Raw genomic sequence first — 27036 nt, 5'->3', positions numbered from 1 at the left:
CACTCGAAAACTCGAGATCAGTATTGATATCCGAGAAAATCTCATTGCTTTTCTTTGAAGTCCAATCATTTTTTTTAGAAGAAGAAAAAACTTTTTTTTGTATTTCTTTTAATATTAACATTGTTTTCTTTTCAACTAAACAGCACGCCATTGGAAACTGATACAGATATACAGTAAATCCTACGTGGTCATGTATTTTGTCTCGTATTCCGCTACAAATCATTCCACTCAGTTTCGCTTTGCTCTAGATGCATTTTATTTATATGGTCGACGATTTCTATTGCTATTGTCCACGTGTTTATTTATATGCATGTGTGTGTTTGCGACTGTGTGAGTGGGACGAAAGGAAAAACTTTTCGACGACGATTTATTGTCCTCTATTGAAGAAAAAACAGGGATTTAAGACCTACGCTCTTGATGGCATTGTCAATGATCTAGTTTTAGTACGGGTGGGAAAAAATAGAATTAATTTCAAGTGACAGTACAGTGCAGTTTGAATGAGTAACAGAAACATAGACACACCATTAATTATTAACAACTTGTTGTAAAAATACGAATTTATGAATTTTGTCTCGCTGTTTTATAGTTTTATTAGCAGGGTGCATAAAATCAAGATTTATAAAAAATTGCAAAAAATTTTAAATTATTTTTTTTTTATTTTAATCAGGTTATTTTGATTTTAATAGGATTTTTTATTATTTTGATCAATTTTTTATTTAAATCGGACCAACTTCTGCAGGACAGTCGTTCTGCAGTCAACGCATAAAACAGTTATTTTCTCTAATTCGGCCAGCGAAGGTATATCGAAGAAGGTGTGGATTTGAAAGCGACAGTGTTCCCATATTAAAATGTGTAATATACGTTTGACGAAAATATTTTTGGATGAAAAATCCGCGTTTATGTATTGAAAATTTATTCGTGTTAAACATGGGATAAACGACAAAAATAAAACTTCATTTATAGGAATGAAGCTGAATATGTCGTATGATCGAAAAAAGTCGTTTAGTTGGCTTGGAAATGACGATTATTGACATTTACCATACTATTTTACATATGGAGTAATAGCCATCTTCATTTTAAGCCAACGCCGTTCTTTGTTTAATCATATAATATTATATTAAATTGTTTAATGACAGAAAATCCGTATTATTAACGTTCTGTACCCAAAATCCGTAAATCTACGGATTAGTCACTAGTTCTGACAACACTGTCTCCGGCAACAACTCACTCTGTCGATTGAAAGCAGAACTACGGTCTGCTGCGGTACAGTATTCTTTATCCGCTGTGCTCTAAACGATTATCAGCGCGCAGCGGCGCAGAGCTTAACTAAATCTCGGAATCCTCGGACAGGCTGACGGTAATGCCAGCTACATCTCGGATAGGTTTTGTGCCACAAAATGGCCCATAAGGTTGCGCATCTTCTTATTTCTGCAATCAACGGTTAAAGTCATATCCTAAATAGCTAAATCTTCAAAATATTAATATTTCTACTCTGCGTGTATTTTCCACATCGGTCACCGACATATTTTATTCTGTAAAGGTAGAATGTTTTACCACAGTTTTTTTACTTTGCGATACTGCGACATGCGACAACGACGTGCGACACTGCGGTGTGCCGTAAATTTAATCTAGCACTAATCAAATTAGTATGTTGTTTAATTTATCGACTTGCGGCAGCGATATGGCGACATCGCAGATGTCGCTGCGGCACGTCGCGTCGCGCGTAATCGAGAAAAATAAAATCTTTTCTGAACGACATCGCAGCTAGTAATTTTGTAGCATCCACCGCATCGGCGTCGGTCTATTTGGAATTTTTGGCGGTTAAATTATTTGTTTTTTTTTCTGCCATGTCACAAACATGGGATGATGACTTCGACGAACGTATAGTAGATTGTGTACGTACATTTCCAGTTTTCTGGGAGATGAAAAGAAACTCATATAAGGATAAGGTGGCCAAAAGCAACGCATGGAAAAATATCTCGGAGTATATGTCAGTATGAAGAGGTTCAGGAGCGTGAAGTAGTAGAGCTAAATTGTCTTCTTCTTCGTCATAAAGCAACAGAACCGCAGCAATATTACGACGAATAGAGTTCATTTTAATAAACTGCACTGCTTCGAACGACTTGCTGAACTAGTGTCGCATGGTAAGAAAACACGTTTGTCGCAAACCCGCAATCCGCGTCGCCACAGTTTATCGCACGTCGTTATCGCATGTCGCAGTGTCGGAAAGTAAAATATCCTACCTTTAACTTTCTCAATGCTTCTATTTCCTCTAAAAAAATTGCCGGCTTAGAGCAAAGGGATTTTGATTGGAAATAGCCATTACTGTCTTAAGTCGAGAATAAAATTAGTACCATCTAATCAATACCACTTCACATTTTAATGAAATGCAGGGTGTCCCAGAAATAAGTGCAAATATTTTAAGGGGTGGTAGATCTCGATAAAAGAAACATTTTTTCTCTTTATCGTTTTTCAAATAAGTCCAAAATAACGGAGTTATTTTACTTTGAAAATTTCCAAAAAAATGATGTTTTGCTAAAATTTTGAGAGCCACTGGATCTTTTCTGATTTTTTTTTTCTTGTAAATTTAATCTAATACCTATGTTGTCATATTATCAAGAAATTATGTTTTTTAACTAAAAACTAAAAAAAATTCCAAAAAAATTTCGAATTTTCAAAAAAAAATTTTCGCGAAAAAAACCTCATTGGCGTGTTTCTGTGGTTGAACTATACTACCAGTTAAAATACTTGCACTTATTTCTGGGACACCCTTATGTATATCTTGGGCGTGTAAACTAGACGTATTTCATGACATAATTTGTAATCACGTCTCAAAAATGAATTAAAGAATCATTAAAGATAAAATATAAATGCACTGGAAATAATTTTCAACTGATCATTAAAGTCATTGCCCAATTCACTCATTAACACAACAATGGGTAATTTTCCATTTTCATTCGTTAAGGTTTATGTACACCGTTAAATTTAGAAATCACAAATTGGCTTAAACTGGTCATCAGCCATTGATTTTGTAATATCAAGTCAACGTTCGTTGAAAATTACGATCTTTTACAGTTAAGAAAGTTCTAGTTTAGTTTGAAACGGGACAAAATTAAAGTAATTGTTATAAATAAATCAAATATTTCTCTATGTTACCTTTTGCTCTTATTTATTATAAACGTTATACTATGCATGCTAATTGCTTAGGTCTTAGACAATTCAGTGATGTTCTATTTTTTTTTCTATTTGTTTATAATTATAATTTGTTTTATGCAATATGCATAAATCTGGAAAGATATTGTATCAGGCCAGTGATACCAACTCGTGGGAAATTTCCCGATTGGAACTTTCCCGATGGAACTTTCGAATAGGGAAAAGGGAAATTTTAACCCTAAACACCATATTCGTGGAAAATTATAAAGTTCAATGGCATTATTCGAAAAATTAGTTATCGTATACATATATGTATTCAGCAGATCATCAATAATATAATGTATTCAGCAAATTGAGTAAAGTGCACCTTTTATAATGATAATTCGGTAAAAATAAAATTTCGCGCATCGCCTACCTAAAAAAACTTAAAACTGTACTCCTAAAAACCTATATATTACGAAAAAGAGTAGTTGGGTAACATCACCCTGTGTCACTTAGAGGTCCAAAATAGGCATGAATGTCGTCTTTTTATCATTTTTTTTTTTGGTTTGTTTGGAGACAAGTAGCGGCTTCTAAGTCTGTTTCGAATATACGATTAGTTACTTTGGTCTTTTCCCTAGAAGGTAGTACTACATAGAAGAAGTATCCGTTATGGTAGGATACAAATAATGTTTTTTCTTAATTTTTTTGTTAACTAATTGAATAGTTTTTGGATAATATAATATATACTATAACAACTAGGTACTTCCAGAAGCATTAGCGTAACTAGAAATTTATCCTGGAGTGGGCCTGGGGTTGAGCCCAGGGGGGCCTAGGGCTTTTGTTTCTTTAAAAATGAAAAATAATTTAAAAAAATACATTTTTGAATAAAACGTTTACATAAATTTCTCTATCAATAAATTTCATAGACATGGTTATCAAACCCTGTTCCCGTAGCTTACTTAATACCTACAAATTTTCTAAAAAAATAAAAATTAACACATTTTTTGAACACAACAAAATAATGTTAACTAAACAAAACTAGAAAACGTCATTTTTACTGCATCACAAGCAAATAAAAATTAATACGTAGCCAAGAGTCATAATTCAGGATTTCTCTGGGGGGTGCCAGCAGTACCAGGGGGGGCCCGGCACCCTCGGGCAGCCCTGTAGTTACCCCAATGTCCAGAAGCCTATCAATGACTACTAAAGAATTACAAGATCTAAACTGGGAATTTTTGCATTATTATGTTTATGAGATCTCTTAATTATAAAATATTTTTAAATAAAATTATAAAATATTTTTAAATAATAAAAAAATATTTTCAATATGGCAGTACTTCTGGAAATACTGGAAGTTTTGATATCAAATTATCTACATGTATTTAAAAGCTCATATTGGTTGACATTTAGTGTCAAATGTATTTCAAATATCTGTATCTCTCATCATCTTAAAGTTGTTCTTAATCGAGACATCTCATTGCGTAACATTAGTCTGCAAAAAGCTGTAATCTAGATATTGTAGTTTTCTAGAAACTACTAATGCAAGCTCAGTCAGGGACACGCTGTATACCGATCTACCGATCATGCATTCGATATCGAATAAACAACGTGAAAACGGTAACTTTTTAACAGTAAACATGTATAACCCGGTTTGCGACCTATTCCTACGAATCGCTCGGTGTTGATACACTGAGAAAAATATCAACTGTTATTTTCCTTTATAGGATTTACAGAAAAAGAAAGAAAATCATTATTGTTCCCTGAAACTTGCGATAATATAAAATATCAAATAATATAAGTAAAATAATAAATGTTTTTAAAAAAATAACACTCTGAATAAAAAAAGGACTAAAGGACTCTGAATTCTGAATGGTTGCTATTCAGAATTCAGAGTCCTTTACAAAAATACAATACTAAACACAAGAAAGACCTATTCTATTGATTTCTGTGCGCGGGGTTACATTTAATTATATGTAAAGTAAAAACTGCCGATAGCTCTTAGTTAAGTGGACCGGTCGAAGTCGATTCAGTCACTTGTGTCTAGCCCTAGCAGGCAACTGTTAAGCCCGACCAATCACGTTAGAGTTTTTGACACACAAATGAATTAACACACTCCAAATAACCACGCTAATCAACCTGATTGGTCAAGCTTAATAGTTGACTGCTAGGACTAGACACTTCTATTCAGTCCATTTCACTAGTCCGAAAAAGTAGCAAAATAAGCGTGCGCATTTAACGTTTTATGTCAAACTGGCTAGGTATTTTTACACAAATGAAGAAGGAAATTAAAGATAAAGGTTTATACTATATCCGTATTGTAGCACACTTTTAGACAACTGTATTTTTAGGTATTTGATGGTCAAACATCAACAAAATATTCCTTATGTTTGGACTAAAATTTGTCGAAAATAAAGACATAATTTAAAATTCCGTTACAATACGGAAATAGATTGAAGTTTTATGATTACAGTGATGTATAATTTATATGGTTTTGTAACAAATTGCTCGCTATTTTATGGCAAATGCTGAACCTCCGCAAACCTTAATCGAAACACGTGTGTATGGTATAGGGAATGTAATTCCGCACCAAAATCTCAATCCCGCAAACCCGCGGGATTAAAGCAATCAATCCCGCGGGATCCGCAAAATTGCGGGATTGTAAACAATAAATGCTCCTCTTTGTACTTAACCTATTAAACTTGCTAATATAATGGTTTTATGCAATTAATCGAAAAACTATGTACGACTAATCTGTATTGAAATTGGAAAAAAAACCAATTTGGTGGGTTTTTTTAAATTTTTTGTTTTAAAGAAAATACGAGGTTTTTTGGAAAAATATGCATTTATAGTCATACATTTGGTCCTAAATGGTACAAAAGGCATTGTACATTTTGCATAGGCCCACAATATATTGATATAGCGTGTATCTTAAACTAGCTGTACAGAAATTTGGATTGATGTATACAAGGTGTTCAAAGAATATATTTAATATTAAATAAACTTATTTATTATAATTTATCTACTTATTTTATAAATAAAAATATTATTCTGATGTTGAAGTTTTTTTTTTAACTTGTGTTAGTTATCTGCTTTTAGATACACTCTATGTCAATAATTTTTTGGCATATGCAGAATGTACAAAGTTTTTTGTACCATTTAGGACTAAAAATGCATATTTTTCGAAAAAACGTCGTATTTTCCTTAAAACAAAAAAAAATAAAAAACCGATCAAATTGTTTTTTCTAATTTCAATACAGATTAGTCGTACTGTCGTACTTGGTAAAAATTTTGATTTTTTAAGAATTGTAAATTTGCGGTAAAAAAGATTCTTGACCAAATTTTCACACTCTTATAAAACACCCTGTATACGATAAATCGCTAAATATGTTTTCGAAAACCACATAGCATCTTAGTCACAATAGATGCATTTAAAACCTGGTCCCAACCACATCCCAAAATCTTTTTTAGTTCAAGTAAATTTACCTTAAAATTTTGCTTGTCCCGATAATTATGTCCGGCAGTTTATTTGACGAAATTGTCCACAAGTACTAGTTAAACACTTTTCTTCACTTACGCTGCTTACGCACATACGCCAGAAAGAAATCTGACAACTAACGTACTTGTTTTTAATGGCCAAGGCGTAAGGGGATTTAAGTATTCGGTTACCCAGTAGTAATGTGTCAATCCCGCAGATCCCGCACGGTAAATCCCGCAACTTTGATCCCGCGGAATCTCAGCGGGATCCCGCATTTGCGGGATTGCATTCCTTAGTATGGTATTTTGGGTGTGGTTTAACGCGACACGATCGGGATAAACTTTAGTCAGATTTCTGAAATATAATATACAGGGTGGTCCGAACTGTATTCCGGAAACTTCGGCAGCATATTCTGCAGATAACAATAAGTAAAAAAGTTCGTATAAATGTATGTCCTAAAATGTTTACTTTTAGAGATACAGGGTGTAGAAGTTTCATTTTTATTTCGATTTTTTCTAAATAATTTCTGAAGTAACGTCAATATTTGGAAGAAAATTGGTGTCTGGTAGTTTTTTGAAATGAGAAATTTGATTTTGATGTCAATATGACTCCTACTAGTAGAGGGCGCCATCTACAAGTATTTTAACTGTCTTTGAAGCGTAATAACTTTTTGTCCGTACCTGTATAAAACTACCGAGCGAAAAAATATACATCTCTGACTTTTTACGTAAAAAATATCTTTGTAAAAAGCGCTAAGAGCAACCGTTCTTAAGATATTTAGAATGGAAATAGACAATACATGTCATTATTGAAAAATAAACAGGTTGAGTAGATAGTTATTTCACTGAAATAATAAATTTGGAATTTTTTTATATTAATCATAAATTTTTCTGCAAAAAATGATGATAAAACAGTTTCTGTTGAACTTTTGGCACAAAAACATTTCAAATTTTGATTTCAGTCTAATAACTATTTAGTCAACATGTTTAATTTTTATGTTAATGATGTCAGGTATTGATAATTTCGATTCCAAATATCTCGAAAACCATTATTCGTAGCGATTTCTACCAAGAGATCTTTTTCACGTAAAAAACGTCGTAAATGTATTTTTTTTTACTCAGTAGTTTTATACAGGTACGAACGAAAAGTTATTACTTTCAAACCAGTTAAAAAATAAGTAGGTGGCGCCCTCTACTAGTAGGAGACATATTGACATCAAAATCAAATTTCTCATGTCAAAAAACTCCCAAACACCAATTTTCATCCAAATATTGACGTTACTTCCGAAATTATTTGAAAAAAATCGAAATAAAAATGAAACTTCTACATCCTGTATCTCCGAAACTATGTATTTTAGGACATACGTTTATACGAATTTCTTTACTTATTTTTATCTGCAGAATATGCTGCCGAAGTTTCCGGAATACAGTTCGGACCACCCTGTATTTTTCCTTCGGCCACACACCCGTTTTAGCCGACCCCTGAGAGCGACCCGAACAGTACAGCGTAATAGCAGAGTAAGTAGATCGCCGAGTAGCGACAGAAGCCGTCGGCTCTTTTGATGTGGTGGGACCAAATGTTTTTTCTCTCTCTTTTGACGTGTTTGACAGATAGACCAAGTATTTAACTGCTCAACTTATGAAGTGGTCCTATAAACATGGTATACACTGCTCATAATAATTTGAAGTGGAATTAATTATACAGTTTTATAAGTACATATTTTTTTTGTTTTGTTTTATCCTTATTTCTAAATTTGAATGTATAAAATATCTTACAGCTAATAAATAATTAAAAAAATGATTTGTTGCTTGAGGCATACTTGAAATAAAGTATACATAATATAGAGATATTTGATAAATGGCAACAGTGGCAACTTCGCTTCTTCATATGACAGATAGACTACTTATTTCGCGCAGCCGCAAAGAAAATTGAAAACGGGACTGTCGCTACTCGTCGGTTTACTTCAAATACGTTTAAAATAAAGTATACAGAGGGTACCGCTTAAATTCTTGTCCCGATGTTGAAGGATGGCTATAGAATTTCAATGCATCTCCTACATAAGTCTATCCTTGTGTTGTAGCAGGTTTGACTAAACAAGGATGAACCTATGTCTTGAAACCATTCGACTCGATTTTCTGTCCTCCTTCAATACTGGGACGTAAATCCTCTCATTGCTCTTATGGGGAGGCCGTCGTATATTTTATTTAAACGTATTTGGTTTACTTACTCTGGTAATAGACTCTTAAAATATTTCTCTATGTGTACCAGATTGGGCTCTCGGAGCCGATGATGATCGACATTATTTATTTTCGAAACGGTGGTACCGAACGAGTTCTGGGCGTAGCGGCAAAGAGCCCTTGGGCTATCGCGATCCATACGAATTTCTGTCTGAATCGGGAGTACCGTAACGGTACAAACTACACGTACCGCACACAGGGCCGGACTAATCGAAGTTGCCGCCCAGGGCCAAAAAAAAATTGCATTAACATTTTTTTTTAATTAAAAGAATTACGGATATAAAAAAAATTACAGGACCAACAATAGAATAGACCGACAGAACAGATTAACACAGAACATAACATAGATATTAAAATATTCATATAAAATAAATAAACGAACAACAAAACTATAAGGTTTGCTTATATGCCTATAAAGGTCTCCTACGTACTTTTTTGTTCGCAAAATTATCAATTACTTCATCGTAATTGATAGTTTTTAAAAGATCGGACTCAATATGTAAAACTGCAAATGATTTAAACGTTCTGTTTCCATAGTGGACCGTAAATAAGTTTTAATATGTTTCAGTGCAGAAAACGAGCGTTCAGCAGAACAGTTAGTAATAAAAGTACATGTGAAGATGAAAGTATTTGGAAACAGGTCTTGAGCGTTTTTTTCATAAATTACTTTAAGAAGCTCTCTAGCAGATGGTTTTGCTGACTTAATGCATTTTATAAATTCACGAAAATGTATTAATTCATTAGGCATTGACTCATCTAAATCATTTGGATAACAGGTTACAGGTTATTAAATGTCTGGACTTATCGGTAATGTCATCAATACTTAAAGTAGATAAATCACTAAAGAAACCAAATTTGGTTGAAAAGTCATTGTAGGCACTTTTCCTGTAGGAAATTTCAAGGATTAATTTATCAATAATAACATTAAATACATCTATCCTAAAATCGTCCCTAGCGTTAAATAGAGTTTCATTATCACTGGTTTCATCAAATTGTCGTTTCCGTTTCGCTTTTCTCTTTTTATCTGCCGCATATTCTTTCTCACCGAACAATTCTATGGTCCTTCTTTCATATTCCTCAAATGATTTAGTATTATCTAGATTTCTAATTTCAGAAAAATATTTTTCCAATGAGCTATATAAATCTGCAGCAAGTTGTAGATCAATATCCACCATTTGAAGCTTTTTATTGACCACATCTAATCTATTTAAAACGTCTGTCCAAAATACCGCCATAAAACCAATTTCTAGGCTTTTGAATTGTTTAACGAGACTAGAAGCATCTAATCGGGTTTTAGGTTTTTCGCTGTCGTCTTCAGAAATTGACTCCAACGTGGATTTTATTTCATTGGAAGACAATAGTGATTGGCAAGCTTCATTTCGTGCAGACCAACGTGTTTTTGATAATTTTTTTAATGTTCTTGAATTTATTTTTTTATATTCGAGGTATTTGTATTTATTAACTGGATGCATGGCGCAATGCAGTAAAAAATAACCCAAGCGAATTATATATTTAAACAATAATAGTAGTTAAATAAATAAATATGTAATCGGCTAAGGCTATATTCGAAATATTTTATGAACAAATAAAAGTTAAAAAAAAGATAAATATTTTGGTATGCTCAAAATTTGCCGCCCCTAAAAATTTGCCGCCCCAGGCCCGGGCCTAGTTGGCCTAGGCTTAAGTCCGGCACTGACCGCACAAGACCTGGACTTGTGCGTATAACTGTGCTCACAGTTGTCGGTTAATCAATCTACACACTTCTTATTGAAAAATTTATTGGGTGTTGAAATAAAAATAGTGGATTTGTTAAATTAAAATCTTATTAACAATTACAAACTGATTATCGCCGGCTATTGGATGGTTTTATATATTTTTTATTAACATAAATGCCGCCGAACAACGAGGTAAATTTTTTACGGCGGTTTTTTTACTCCTATATTCCACGGCCTCACAGAAAGCGAGTTTTGCGATTTTTGCGTGAAGCGTCTTTAGCGACTAAAACAAAATAATAGGATTATACAGGGTGTCCCAGAAATAAGTGCAAATATTTTAAGGGGTGGTAGATCTCGATAAAAGAAACATATTTTCTCTTTATCGGTTTTCAAGTCCAAAATAACGGAGTTATTTTACTTTGAAAATTTCCAAAAAAATTATTTTTTGCTAAAATTTTGAGAACCACTGGATCTTTTCTGGATTTTCTTTCTTGTAAATTTAATCTACATACATACATACCGCCATTACTCGCTGACGAGTATTTGACACGCATCAGAAGATGGTCACGCAAGGCGTTTTCTTTCATGAGCTTTTCTGTGACTGAAAAGCCCGATACGTGATGTTATCTGTCTACCGCACTCCAGACATTCAAAAATTACATTGCTTTGTTGCCTCTTTACTTTTTGGTTGTCGCTGTTAACTGACTTTACAATTCTTCTCCATTCCGTTCTATTGTGAGCTGCCTCTTCCCACTCACTCTGCTTGTTAATTCCCTTTAAGTTTTCGTTCCCTTTAAATTTAATCTAATACCTATGTTGCCATATTATCAAGAAATTATGTTTTTTCAACTAAAAACTAAAGAAAATTCCGAATTTTCAATTTTTTTTTTCGCGAAAAAAACCTCATACGCGTGTTTCTGGGTTTGAACTATACTACCAGTTAAAATACTTGCACTTATTTCTGGGACACCCTATATAGGAGTGGCCCGACCAAAAACGTGTAGCGTTCGGCGTGTCTCGCAAAAGACGAAAATGAAAACAAATCAGTTTGTTTTCTGTAGCGTCTTTAGCGATTTCTAAGATGAGCTCTCGTCATAGGCGGACGTAATATCTAATAATACAATAAAAATAAATTAAATAGTATGCATTTTTTTTTCATTTTAGGGTATTTTTAGGGTAACATCTACTGTTTAGGAAGATTCTATTAAATTGTAGAATTTGAAGGACATGTTTGAAAAAGTAATAAATAAAAAAAAAATATTTTTTTATTCGTAAAAAGTGTTTTTACACGTAAAAAATATTCTTTTTTTTGCGTAAAAAATATTTTTTACGAGTAACAAATATTTTTATACGTGTAAAAATAGTTTTTTTACGTCTAACAAATAGTTTTTTACGCGTAAAAATAGTTCTTTTGCTTAAAAAAAAGTCTTCTTACGAGTAACAGATAGTTTTTTACGAGTAACAGTTTTATTCGCGTAAAATAAAAATAAAAATAGTTTTTTACGTGTAACAAAGGGTTTTTACACGTAATAAATTCTCTTTTACAAAATTTGTATTAAATTATCAATAATCTTGACAAACACGTGGACTTCTCACAAATACACGTCGCGTCACTGCGTATTTCTAAGCCGTTATCACTTTTGGTTACCAGTTACCACTAGTTCGTGTGTCAGGGCCGTCTCGCAAATGACAAATAATAATTATTATTTTTACACACACCACTGGCACTAGCAGTAGATTGCGTTTTTCGTCGAATATCCAGCCCGTTCAACGCTCGATCGGAGCCTATCTTTCATCTTCGTCTTTTCAACGCTAACCGTGCCGACCTATCTCTTTCTCAAAGAATTGAATGTTGAACGGGCTGGGAAATCCAAGAGTTTTTAGGTTACTAATCGAATGCTTGATAGAAACTGGAGACCTGCCGCTTCTTTTACGTGTTTTTAATGAACACAAATGAAAAAGCTTCAAACGGTAAAATCGCAAAAACGCTTCACACGCAAAAAACGCTTTCTGTGGGGCCGTGGGCTAATCCTGTTATTTTGTTTTTGTCTTCACACAAAAATCGCTTTCTGTGTGGCCGCGGGCTTACACGGTACACTTACTTTTTTACCCTTCTTTAAAAAACAGAAATACCACCGTTATTTTACATCATTATTTTTATCTTTTTCAGATCATCCGACGAGCATGGTTTTTCATCGTCAGACCCGGCCGTCCCCTCGTCGGCCGCCTCCCGCTTCTACGAGCGGTCGTCGTCCACCACGTCGACGGCGGGGGGCGGCCAAGGAGGAGGGGGCGGCGGCAGGACGCCCTCGGAAGCCGCCTCCGAGGCCGCGCGACGCGGTACCGTCACCACGCCCGTTCCAGAGACCGCCACCGGTACGTGCAGGGGCGGCCGGAACCGCGACCGGTTTAGGGGCGGCGGCGGAGTGGCGGGGAGCGGCGGTGGGGGCGGCGGAGTCGGTGGTGGAGGCGGACATCGGGGGAGCGGCAGTTGGATATCCGGATACGAGTCGTCCAGGTGAGTTTGCTTATATTCATTTAGATCTGTCCATTTTTCGGACATTTCAAGGTAAGGTGGAAAAAAATCATAATTTAAAAAAATATAAAAAAAAATATATTTTTTTATTTTAATCAGATTTTTTTTATTATAATCGGATTTTTTTTATTTTTATTCCTAAATGGCTAAATTTAGGACGTGAAATACCCTGTTCCCCTACAACAGGAACATGCCCATGAATGATGTGTTATAGACTGTATGATGAGTTATAACTCAAGAAAGGAGGACACAATAAATCTTTAAGGTCGCAGTAATAAATCCCCATATCACTCATTCTACATTCCACATCTTCCATCTTAAAACTTTGATGAACAGTATTGAAATCTATAAGCCAGAAACACGTTTCTGCGGTTATCTATACTATGTATTTTATTTATTCTTTGGATTATTTTCCTGCAGTATTGTTTCTTTTAAATATATTATTTATTGAAGCATATTTATAATATTCTCATGACGATTATTATCTGCTTTTACCTTCACTGCCGGAGAGAGCCTTTTTCAGGTATCCTGAACTTTAAACAACCCAATAACTCCACAATTCAGCCGCAAGGAAATTGAAGGGAAATGATATATTGAGGAAGTAGGGCATTTTTTGAGATTGAATATTACCAATACGGGGCAAATGGAAAAGGAAATTGTCGCGACGATCGAGTCTCGAGTTAGTGAATAGAAATAAAATTGAATTGAGTGTGGAGAACGATCAACAAATTTTTAATAATTTGAAATGGCATAATTGTAATAAGTGATTTATCCCATTGTCCCAGCCGTCTTTGGCGCCTTTTTTTCGGTCGCATGGTATATATATTTATTTGAAGTCAAATAACAATATGAATATTGTCTTCTTTAGGGGACTTTTTTATACGGCATCTAAATGGATGGAGGATTGATTAATATTTATAAGAATTTAAAAGGCAAGAAATTTTGTCATTTGATTAATAGAATATTAATTGATGTAATTAAAATCACTAATGACCGATCACACTTCTTTATTATTAGATTATTAGATATTATTCCAAACCGAGGTCCATACACATTTTAAAACACTTTCCTATTTAGTTTTAATAACAGGAAGTCATCACATCGTTAGATACACATGTATATTGGTGGAAAATACAACACTTTCTATATAAGTACTTATATATCCCCATAATATCCATATGTCTTGTTTTATTTGGACCGATATATTGTTTACGACTATTATGTTTTTAATATAGAGGGAGAAAACGCTTAATTTGAATTAACTAAAAACAAATAAAACCAACAGAAAATTATAAACCTACGTTGGCGTAGGCATTCTAATTGCTTCATTAGAAATTTTGCTAGAAACAAGTTCCATTCAAGTACTCTCTCAAAATATAAGTTCTGGCATATAATAGAAAATCTTACGATCAAAGATACTTTCTTTATATGATAGGTAATTATTCTTATTGGAACATTTTTAGAACATTTTCATTATTAGGTAAATGTAGTTGTTAGCTTTTACCCTCGCTTTTACCATCTTTTACCTTCTTTTACCTTGTCAAAAATATCAAATTTTAAATAAACAATGGCGAACCTTTAAGCTCCATGTGTCAGAATTTTGAAAAATCGAAACATATTTTTCGTGGCGTGTCACACATCACAAAAATAAAGACAAAGAGTGAAATATTTATAATTTTTGTTAAGTTAATTAAAGTTTGTAATCTACATATATAAAATGCTAATGTTTATCTGTGTCGTCTCTACTGAAGTAACGACTTGCTCTAGAAAGTTGCTTTTTTTACTAAACGATAGCTAATTGGCTCTTCTAAAAACTGTCGTCGCCGGATTTTTTGTTTTTCATTTAATTAAAAAAAAAATAAGTATATGGCGGATGCGCCAGGCTTCAACTAGATTATTATATATGTTATACGTAATAATATTATTATTAATAACCAACTCTGGCCGTTATGAGGGACAAATATTTGAATTATGATTTTTTTATCTTTAAAGACGCCTGTCACCTAAAATAAGCTCGCGTATCAGCACCGAGACGCGTGTCATAGGTTTGCCATCACTGCTTTAAAGTGTCTGGTCTGTAGGTATATACATACATATTTTGTTGATTATTAAGATTTATTAAAACAAGATTGCTAACATCTACAGATGCATATTTTGCTAATACACTTATTTTTTTGCAGCAATCAGTTAATTCACTAAAATTTTGGCATTATTCCAGTAATTAATTTTATGGCTCGTGTCCCATGAATTTTGACAAATTATAAATTTGCGAAAATCCGTAATATTTATGTTCTTTAATTCGAACATTTAAATACCTTCATGTTTTACTAATATGATTTTTTTACGTTCACTGGGATTTTAATATATTTTGGTTGATATTCTATGTCTGTGAGATCTGTGTGAGTCGATATGAATATAAGTACATATATTTTAGGTTTTAAATAATAATTAATGCTGTTGTAATAATTTCCTAAATTTCTGAAAAAAAATAATTTTTATAAGTATACAGAGTAGTATAGTAAAAAATATGGTAGTGAGTATTGTTGTATTTTGGGTCCTAGAGATTCTTCTGGTTGTTAGTTTTGACATTGTCTCCCTATAGTGTGTTTTGTGTTATATTTTAAGTGTCTGTGTTATTTTAATAATTTGATTCTGAACATATGCTTGGTTAGCTCTTATTGCCTATTATATCTACATAAACGCTATCTGGAAAAACGACCTTAAGCAGCAAAAGAATTGCGGGCAAAAATGCGGCAGTTGTACCTCCAGTTTTAAACCCCTCCATGGAAATAGTTGAAATATGTACTAGTCGTAGTATTTATTTATATATTCAGTGGCGATGTTATTATATTGTATTTTCTACCTTTAACTTGATTTGTGCACATTATAAGGTTTGTTCCAACACAGATATTTGTATCGGCCTAAAACGGTAATTTAATTGGGATCGCCGACATTGGATTTGTACGTATGTGTCGACTTGCGGGCAGTTCTGTGACTATACCAAAATTAAATGCGGATTGGAACGGTTTTTGAACTGATTTTAGAATCAAATTCACAACCTAATTTTTAATTATTAATATCGGTTAGATACAACATTTATTGCAAAAAAACCTCAGCGATGGCTATGAAATGAAGGTTGCTGTCATTTGATATGTAAAATTATATGGGGAATGGCATTTCCAAGTTTCAAACCAACGACGCCGTTTTTATATCATACGGTATTTTCGATATAAATTGCGTATTTTATTGAATTTATTTACAGTTTACAGATTATTGAATTTATTTTTTTTAATTAATACGAAATCACCTTTGCTTTATTTAATTAACAAAGTTTCAAATCATCTTCAGTGGTATCCTCATACTCAGTATCATTGTCCTCTTCGTCACTCATCATATTTAGTACAAAAATATAAATTAATTTATTTAAATATATGTAAAAAACGATAAATATCAAATAAAACATGAGGAATCACCAATTGAAAAGCAGAAAGTAATCAAAGAAATAAAGAAAACAATAATCAGTTGACAAACAGTCTTGAATTTGCAGGTCAGTTCTTTTGATTCTTGCTTCTGATTCTTGCGTAACCGTACCAGGAACGGTTCTTTGCTATGTTGGAAAATTTAGATAGGAAACGGGAAATAGCGGGAAACTATCGGAAACAGGAAATAGACATTTTATCTGGTAGTCAAGAAGCACTAAAAGCAATCAACTCAGTAACCATCAATTATTCGAAGTTGGTCAAATAATGTCTAGAGAAGGTGAACAAATTAGGCAAAGAAAATAAAGTCCTCCTAATCTGGGTCCCAGCTCTCCCAAGGGATAGAAGGTAATGAAAAAAGAAACGATCTAGCTAGAAAAGGAGCTAACATTCCACTAACTGGACCAGAACCGTCCTGCTTGCCAAGTGGAAACCAACTTAAAGCGGAACTCAAGAACCTGGAATGGGAATCCTCCAACGGTCTAAGACACTCGAAGAAATTCCTCAGAACTTACGACCGAGAAAAATCAAAGATCAAAGATTTTTCTTGGTTTAAGTAAGAAGAATCTACGGATTGTCGCAGGGTTTCTAAGAGGTTCGTTTCTCAACGAACACCTCAGTAGATTGAAGCTAAGAAACAACGGCGAATGCAGGTCCTGTGGGGAAAATGGGAAAACACCAGAAAACCTTATCATTGAGTGCACCGAGACGACAACCATTCGTGCCATAAACTTTGGTACGACTGATATCGGAGATGGAGAACTAGCCTCTGTGAAGCCATCTCAGTTATTGTTTTTTTGTCAAAGCCCTGATTTTTTTTCACAACAAGGGGCCGTCCTCTGCCGGAAACACTACGACCTGTGTGGCCTATTGTGTTTGTCCCCTTTCTGTATCTGCACCCATTCTCCTATCCCTGTGCCCTGCACTAACTTATCCAGGTCCTTGATAGGATGGGAACATAGTTCCTCCGGTTCTAGCCTAGCTTTCCCAAATAAAAAGTGTCGCTTGCGATCCAGAGCCTCGCAGTGACATATTATGTGCTCCGCTGTTTCAGGATCTTTATCGCAGAGTCTGTAGCAAAGACTTCCTTGATACAGTTTGAGCTTCTTCAGGTAACACTTGACAGCCATGTGTCCTGTCAAAAGGCCTGTTGTAATCCGCAATTTATTCCTGCAAAGCATTAGCAGTTCTTTTGCGGTTTTAGAGCTAGGTCCTTGGATAAAAGTCTTGCTGTGCCTTTACCCCTGTCTGTTTCTCCAGTGGACATTCTGCTTTTCCCCGATCCAGAGTTTAAGTGCACTACGGGCCATACATTTGGGTATTCCCAGTACTGGCTCTGGACCAAGATAGGATGCCGATGATCCTTGCCTAGCTAGCTCATCGGCTTTTTCGTTGCCTTGGATGCCGCTGTGGCCCGGCACCCAGAATAATTTAACTCTGTTCCTTCGAGCCAGATCTCCCAGTTCACCTAGGCATTCCCAGACGAGTCTCGACGATACCTGACGGGCTCATAAGCGACGCAGGTGCCGCCTGACTGTCTGAGCATATATTGATGAGCTTATCTGAATAAGCTCTTCTATTGTTGTCTCTCGCACATTGATACTGTATTCCAACTGATACTAAGCCCTGATGTATGATGAGTTATAACTGGTTATAACTCAAGAAATGGAGATACACTATAGATTTGTAAGGTCGCAGTGACTAACCCCCCTCCCAAACATTCTACATTCTATGTTGGAACAAATCTTCGGCCATGTTTTCAGAGAACTGCGTTTCCCTCATCCTTGCCCCGTTGTTCCAGATCCATTTGTCAGTCTGTATCTTGGTAGTGTTGCAAGGAAATTTTGCCGACAAAATAAATTCCCCGACTGAAGGATAACAATGAGCCGATAAAAAAGAGAAAAATAGCTTTATAACTGTCTGCAATAAATCAGTTGACAATAACCGTAAACATTAAAGCAGATAACGCAATCTAATTACAAAAATAAACAGGCGATAGTTTAATGGCTCGATAGTTTATTGCTACCGCATAAAACCGAACCTCTGCTGCTTTCTGGCTTACATCCTGTTAAAAATGTAAATGTTTCATAAAAGCCTTTTATGATTCATTATATCGTTTGCGGTTAAACTTATCGAGCGTTGTTGTCGGCGTGTAAAATTTCTGTAACGTTTGTTAATGTGTTTAAAGGAGAACGCACCTTTCGTTTTACATTATCTTTAACACTTCGCCGTTTTTTCTCTTTTTTTACAAAAATAGGTCGCTTCTCCGTATTATTTGGTTGTTTTTGTAAAGTACGAACGAGTTTTCGTTCATTAGCAGCTCTCTTATTTTGCACGAACCTTAAACATAATGGATATCAGTGGCGTACACACACGGGAATTGTAAAATTTATCCCATCAAAAACATAGAATGTAAAAAAATGCCAAGTCTCAAAGCACAATTCTTTCACTATAAAAAGTTGTGAGATCTCAAAACCAAGTCGTTTTATTTTATTTAGTTTCTTTTTAAGCACCTATTCAACAATTTTGTTATAAATTGTTACTATCAATATTAGACCTCTTTATTTCTGTAATAATTGTAACAACTTGACAATTGCACGACATATACCTATACATACATATACATACGCTGACGAGTATTCGACACGCATCAGAAGATGGTCACGCAAGGCGTTTTCTTTCATGAGCTTTTCTGTGACTGAAAAGCCCGATACGTGATGTTATCTGCCTACCGCACTACGGACATTCAAAAAACTCATTGCTTTGTTGCCTTCTCCATTGAGTTCTATTGTGAGCTGCTTCTTCCCACTCATTCTGCATGTTAAACCCCTTTAAGTTTTCGTGGAAAATGTCCTTGTACCTTTTCAGTTGTCCACCCGGCCTCCTCTTACCGTCTACAAGCTCACCGTAAAGCAGAGATTTTGGTATGCGGTTTTCTTGCATTCTGCATACGTAACCAGCCCATCTTAAGCGGGATTTTGTCACCATGACTCCAATACTCTCGCAGTTAGCTTTTTCAAGGACCGATACGTTTGAGACATGATGGAACCACCTGATTCTTAAGGTTAGTCTAAGGTGTCTCTGTTGCAACTTGTTTAATGCGTTCATGTGTCGGCGGTACGGCACCCAGGTTTCGCTCCCATATAACATGGTGGGGATTATAATTGCTTCGTTTTTGTACTCAAGTTGTGATTGTAGAAAACCCTGTCTTTTAATTTCCAGAATGCTCTTGAGGCGCTGCTAATCCTGGGCTGAATCTCAGAGTCAATGTTGGCCTTTTCCGAAATCAAACTGCAGAGGTAATTGAATTCCGCCACATATTCCAATAGTTCTTCTCCGATTTTTATAGCATTGTTGTGATGATTTTGGTTTTGTCAATGTTTAGCAAGGCCCAAAGCCTCGTATTCCCAGGTATATGTGTTCAACATTTATTATGTATTGAAGTTCTGTGATGAATTTTGTATGTGTTTTTGCCCTGAGTCTTTTTATGTTGAACAGACCGCCGTCGTATCTGTATCTAATGCCCAATCCTCTCTCCTGCAGTTTGCTATCCACTATAATGGAGAGCGCTGCCATGAATATGCATTGCACGACACCATAATTATAAAAGAATATTCTACCATTTCGATTACTAAGTAAATCTAAACAGTGCACTTAAGAATAAAGTTTTTTTAATTAGTATAGTATATCATATCACATGCCAAGTCAATCATCAATTGCCAAGTCATTATAATTATTACAGAAATAAATATGTCTATTATTAATAGTAACAATTTATAATAAAATTCTTCAAGTGAAACTAAATAAAACAAACTGACTTGGTTTTACATGAACTCTCACAACTTTTTATACTGGAAGAATTGTGTTGTGAGACTTGGCATTTTTTACATTCTATGTTATTGATGGGATCTCATTTCTTTTTGTAGGTTATCCTCTTCCTTCTTTGGGGGGTAATATAGCATTCAAAATAATATTAAAGAGGTTTGAATAGCAATAATTCATAAACTCTGAATTATTGTATATAATCAGATAATATCAAATTGATTAATTTTAGTTTTTCAACGACTTTTGTTTTCAACTTTCGTTATATACCCAAATTTCAACTTCATGATTTTACTAATGCTTAAGCTTGATTTTCATGCATCCGTTATACGTTGATACGGGTCCGACGGTGCTCTGATTGGCCATAGTGTTTTCGCGCCACTTTTCCTCAATATTTTACTTCAGCTCGTCAACGGATCCGTTCATATGCCGTTCATACGATAACGGACGTTTTGACACTTTTTTGACAAATTTAATCTAGCCTTAACAGAATAAAAATATAAGTAAAATAGCAAAATCGTTATGGAAACGATAAAAATAATCTTTTTACGTCAAGCAGTTTAAGCAGAATCGTGGTTAAGAAATTACCCAACTTTTTGGATCACCCTGTATGATTTTTTAAAAAATTTCAAAATATGTAAGAAACCAAATAAATTATGCTTGTCCAAGCGTTTTCCTGAAAGACTAACCGTTTTTTAAATAACAAATATTGTAATATTTGAGGGGCGTTTTCACCCTCTTGGTATTTGAGATTCGAGAAACCCCTCCTTATCGAACCTCTACATCCCACAGTCAATCCGTTTACCAAAATCAGCTTTAAACGTCAAGCAGTTTAAGCAGAATCGTGATTACTCAATGGTCATATTTTATGAAACACCCGGTATAAATTTATAAAAAATCTTAAAATATGTAAAACAACAAAATAAAATATACGTGTTTAAGAGTTTTTCCGAAAAACTCACCGGTTTTTAAATAAAAAATATTTTAATATTTCAGGGATAGTTTCATTCGAGTTTCGAAAAATCCCTGCTTATCGAACCTCTACACCCTAAAGTCAATCTGTTTTCCAAAAATCAGCTTTTTACGTCAAGCGCTTTAAGCAGGATCATGATTAATCAATGACCAGATTTTTCGAAACACCCTGTATACATTTTTAAAAAATCTTAAAATATGTAAAAAACAAAATAAAATATACGTGTTTAAGCGTTTTTTTCGGAAACTTGACCGTTTTTTAAATAAAAAATATTGTAATATTTGAGGGGTGGTTTCACCCTCTTGGAACTGGAATTTCGAAATATCCCTTCTTATCGAACCTCTACACACCTCAAACCTAGAATCAACCTGTATGCCAAAATTGAGCTTCTTACGTTGAGTGGTTTGAGCAGGATCGTAATTAATCAGTATGTCAGTCACTTAAGGATTTTATATATTAGTATAGATTCTAATAGGGGTGGTTTGGTTTGGTCTAATAACGGTCTAATAAGTGGAAATATGTTCAGGACTGGTAGATCTCGATTAAAGAAACATATTTTCTCTTTTCCGTTTTTCAAACAAGTCCAAAATAACCGAGATATTTTGCTTTTTAAAAATTAAAAAAAAATCGCTTAAATTTTGAGAACCTTTGAGAATCCTTTTTGGTTTTTTTTTCTTATAAATTTAATCTACTATCTATGTTACCATATTATGTTTTTTAACTAAAAATTAAGAAAAAGCTAAACATTTTTTTCAAAAAATTTCAATTTTTCAAAAAAAATTCGGATCGAAATATACTCCCCCTAAAATATTTGCACTTATTTAAGATTCACCCTGTATAACTACATTAGATAAAGACGGATATTAGTATAGAAGTCTAATGCCCATGAAAATGGGATCAAAAAAGTTGAAAAAGTTAAATTCTTTGTTAATATCAATGGATTAAAATATTCTTTTTTGTTTTCAGGTATAATAATAGTAACGAAAGAAGTCAGTCGGAAACAACAGGGTATAACTCAGCACCGTCGGATACAAACGAACGGCGGAATTCCGAAAACGTGCGGAAAAAAACCAAGTCTAGATCCGGTTCAAGGTCACCGACACCAAACGGGAGCACTAGCAGCAGATCTCCATCAAGGTAAGCGCATCTTTTCCAGCTTTTAACAAAGTTCTATAAATCATGAAAACATAGAATCAATTGGGAATGCTGGGTGTAGCATTGACATTCTTCATTCGTTTCTATTGGTCACGTTCTTCTTCCGGCTTAAATTTTCCAGATTTCTAAAATGCTTTCCCCCGTTTCTGGCTCTACTGTGACGGTTTCTGAGTATCCATTCTTTGTAAACTTCTTTCGCTGGAACTAAACTGGGAGCCTGCTCACCAAGGCAATGAAAAAGCAAATAATCTAGCTAGAAAAGGAGCGAACACACCACTAATTGGATCAGAAGCGTTCTGTTTTCCAAGCGGGAACCAACTGAAAGCAGAACTGAAGAATCTGGAAGACTCCATCCGTAACCTGGAATGGGTGTCCTCCAACGGTCTAAGACACTCGAGAACTTACGACCGAGAAAAATCAAAGATTTTCCTTGATTTAAGTAAAAACAATCTTCGAATTGTCACGGGGTTTCTAACAGGACACTGTCTCCTCGATGAACACCTCAGTAGGCTGAAGCTGAGAAACAACGGCGAACGCAGATTCTGTGGGGAAACACCAGAACACCTGATCACTGAGTGCACCGAGTCGACGACCGTTTGTGCCATGAACTTTGGCGATGGAGAGCTGGCCTCTGACTTCGACGATGGAGAGCTGGCCTCTGTGGAGCCGTCTCAGATACTGGCTTTTGTTAAAGCCCTGAGACTGTATGATGAGTTATAACTCGTTATAACTTAAGAAAGAGAAACACATTTGTAAGTTCGCGGTGATTAATTCCCCTCCTAAACATTCTACATTCTACAAGTCCAAAAATCGTTTACGCCGAGAAAAAACACAGTTGTTGTTGCTTAAAATTAATGACTATATTTTAATCCAGAGCAATTCCAGACTAAACAGCAGTTTTAATGTTATATTATTTTGGCTTTTTCTGATGTTACTTTTTCCAAAGGAATAGTCAAGAGAATGAACATCTTTATTCAATGACAAGTTTTGAATAGTTCTATCTTGGTTAGACTATATTTTAATCCAGAGCAATTCCAGACTAAACAGCAGTTTTAATGTTATATTATTTTGGCTTTTTCTGATGTTACTTTTGCAAAAGGAATAGTCTGGAAGAGAATGAACATCTTTATTCAATGCCAAGTTTTGAATAGTTCTATCTTGGTTGTCAGAATGGTTCGACTGAGAATACTGTCCCGTGTGTGTGTAGAGATTCGTGTCTGTATACAGAGGTGAGAGGTCCACTATTTCTACCGACTAGAACATTCAGAAGCAGTAAACCGAATGTTTTCTCTTTCTCAATGGAGTTCTTTTTCATTTCAATTCACAAAATAACTTCTTATATCATCAAAAACATTTGCCTTTGTCCTTATTATTATTTTGCCCCTATGTATTATCTATAATTCTCATCTTTTCAGGTCGCGGTCACAGAGTAGCAGCAGTTCCTCTTCGTCCTCTACGTCGAGGGATACATCGTCTACAACGTCGCGACGTTCACGACGTCACCGTCATCGGAAGAAAGCCGGCCCTGGGACGGGAGATGACCGACGACCATTGGCCATCTGCGTACGGAATTTGCCGGTACGATCTAGCGACACCTCTCTGAAGGATGGACTGTTCCACGAGTACAAAAAACACGGCAAAGTAAGGTGGGTGAAGGTGGTGGGACAAAACGCCGACCGGTACGCCATCGTTTGCTTCAAGAAGCCGGAAGATGCGGAGAAGGCGTTGGAAGTCAGCTACGACAAATTGTTTTTTGGATGCAAGATCGAGGTAGGTATCAGTAAAGTTGAAATATCTAGAATCATTATTTATGCTTTTTGTGATTATGAAGCAGTACTAGTTCGTGGATTAAATCGAAGTTATAATATGGACAAAATACACAATACTGCTAGACTTATATTATTAGATTAGATTAGATTCTTCGAAGTGACTCTCGGGCTGATCCACTGCCACCTTTCTAGATCTACTGTGGTCTGGTCCTCTTCTGATCTTTAGGTTACATTCTCCAGTCCGATACTTTTCAAAAAGTCTAGCAACCTGGAAACTGAACCCTCCATATAGCTCTCTGTCAATGGTCTATCATTTCCTAGATTTATATGATATTCTCCTGCAAGTCCTGCAAGAAGAAAACGGTTTAAAATCGAGTAAAATATAATTAATGTTAATTATATTTTATATTATTTAGTATAGTTACATAAAATTTAATGATAATATACAGGGTGGTCCAAATTGTATTCGGGAAACTTCTGCAGCAAAAATAAGTCAAAAAGTTCGTATAAATTTATGTCCTAAATTGGTTAGTTTCGGAGATTCGATGAAGAAATTCATTTTTATTTCGATTTTTTCCAAAAAATTTGTGAACTATATTTGGATGAAAATTAGTGTCTGGGAGTTTTTGGACATGAAAAATTTGATTTTATGTCAATATGACTCCTGATTGTAGAGGGCGCCACTTACATATTTTTTAACTGGTTGAAAGAGTAATAAATTTTTGTCAGTACCTGTAACTATTGAGCGAAAGAATATACATTAAAAAACAGGCCTCTTTGTAAAAATCACTACGAGTAATGGTTGTCGAGGTACTTGAAATCAAAATAATCAATATATGTCATCATTGACATAAATTAAATATGTTGACTAGATAGGTATTAAACTGAAATAAAAAATTTGAAATGTTTTTGTGCCAATAATATTTATGATTAATATAAAAAAAATAAAAAATTTCCAAATTTATCACTTCAATGAAATAACTCTATACTCAACATGTTTATTTTTTCTCAATAATGACATGTATTGATTATTTCCATTCAAAATTTTTGGAAATTAAATGGAAAGTGACGAAAATTTATATTTCTTCACTCGGTACTTTTATACAGGTACCGACTAGAAGTTATTACTCTGCAAAACAGTTAGAAAACATGTAGGTGACGCCCCCTACAAGTAGGAGTCATATTGACATCGAAATCAAATTTCTTATGTCAAAAAACACCTAGAAAGCATTTTTTATCCATATATCGACTACTCGTATAGTTAAGATATTATTTGTAAATAAACAAAATAAAAATGAAACTTCTACACCGTGTATCTCCGAAACAAAGCATTTTAGGGAGTAAATTTATATGAACTTTTGAAATTTTTTACTTAATTTTATCTGCAGAATATGCTGCCGAAGTTTCTCGAATAGCATTCGGACCGCCCTCTATACATAGTCCTACTATTTACTTAATACCATTTGGATAGCATATTGCGATATACTTTGAAGTGAAAAAGGCGATGTTCTATTAGCTATGCTATTTTCACAAAATACGATTCATACTTTTAGTGTCTAATAGTCATATAATTTGAAAATTCTGAGAGAAGTGTACAGAGATAATACTTTTGAATTAATTCTAGGTGGCCTCTTATGCAGTGTGCGATGTAGACGACGGTGAGTTCCGGTACGAGTCGGAAATCGACGAGTACAACCCGAAAGCTACCCGTACTCTGTTCATTGGTAATCTGGAGAAGGACGTTACGGCATCGGACCTTCGGAAACACTTCGAGCAGTTCGGCGAAATTATTGAAATCGACATCAAGAAGCAGGGAGCCGTAAGCTCTTACGCATTCTGTCAATATGCGGATATCGTCAGCGTGGTAAAAGCTATCAGAAAAATGGACGGCGAACATCTAGGCAACAATCGTGTCAAACTGGGTTTTGGCAAGTCGATGGCGTATAGCTGCGTGTGGGTGGACGGCGTTGCCGAAGCCGTCACCGACAAGTACCTGCGCATACAATTCGAACCCTTTGGTGCCGTCACCCGCTGCGTTATCGATAGAGAAAAGGGTCAATCTCTCGTGTTCTACGAGCATGTAGCGCAGGCGCAGCAAGCGGTTAGCAAGATGCGCGGCTTTATGCTCAAGGGCCAGAAGTTACAGGTGGATTTTGCAAGCCGGGAATGCCAGGAGTGTTTCTTTGAACGTCTGGAAAAACAAGGGGCGACGTTGGATCGTACGCCTTTCGAAGAAAGGAGAGAACCATCATCGAGGGCGTTCGATTCATCAGCTGTTTCCAGATTATCAAGGTAAGTTGCCTCATAATTACCAGTGTGTTCTGAGCAGTCAGGGGTAAACATTCGGTATACTGAAATTTACGGAAATTCCCAAGGTCTTGCATCCGGTATAACGTGCTGGCAACTCTTACTTTTGGGTCGGTATTTACATGTGTGGAAGTAAATCGCATAGGGATTTTATTAAGTCGGAGTGAGAGAAATGCGACGGCGTTGCCACATTTCTCCGGTACGCATTTTTCTATCAAGTAAAGTAAAATCACGATCGCAAACCGCTTATTTTTAACAGACTTTTGTTCGAAAAAATAACTAGATAAAATCATTAGATATGTTTCTGAGCATCTAAAATAGAATTATAAGGATATCGTTAGGGTGTCCATTTTTTATAACGATCGAGAAAACATCTGTAATCGCGACAATTTAAAAACTCAACTTTTTAACACAACACGCGATGACTCAAGAA

At 35.0% G+C, this 27036-nt stretch overlaps 1 protein-coding gene across 6 annotated transcripts in view; it reads left to right on the top strand.

The window, feature by feature from the left end:
• LOC115874399 (protein split ends-like) overlaps positions 1 to 27036 on the top strand; it is a 245229-nt gene that overhangs the window by 178327 nt on the left and 39866 nt on the right. For all 6 annotated transcript variants that reach the window (XM_030889562.1, XM_030889565.1, XM_030889564.1 and 3 more), the window contains 4 exons: positions 12733 to 13080; positions 22339 to 22509; positions 23943 to 24297; positions 25921 to 26588. In XM_030889562.1, the coding sequence (XP_030745422.1) occupies positions 12733 to 13080; positions 22339 to 22509; positions 23943 to 24297; positions 25921 to 26588 (1542 nt within the window). The remainder of the gene's footprint in view (positions 1 to 12732; positions 13081 to 22338; positions 22510 to 23942; positions 24298 to 25920; positions 26589 to 27036) is intronic.

The sequence above is a fragment of the Sitophilus oryzae genome, unplaced genomic scaffold (assembly GCF_002938485.1).
Source record: "Sitophilus oryzae breed Bouriz unplaced genomic scaffold, Soryzae_2.0 scaffold_1274_pilon_pilon, whole genome shotgun sequence".
Lineage (NCBI taxonomy): Eukaryota > Metazoa > Arthropoda > Insecta > Coleoptera > Curculionidae > Sitophilus > Sitophilus oryzae.
Note: the sequence above shows the minus strand (reverse complement) of the source record. Positions and strands in the feature narration are given on the sequence as shown.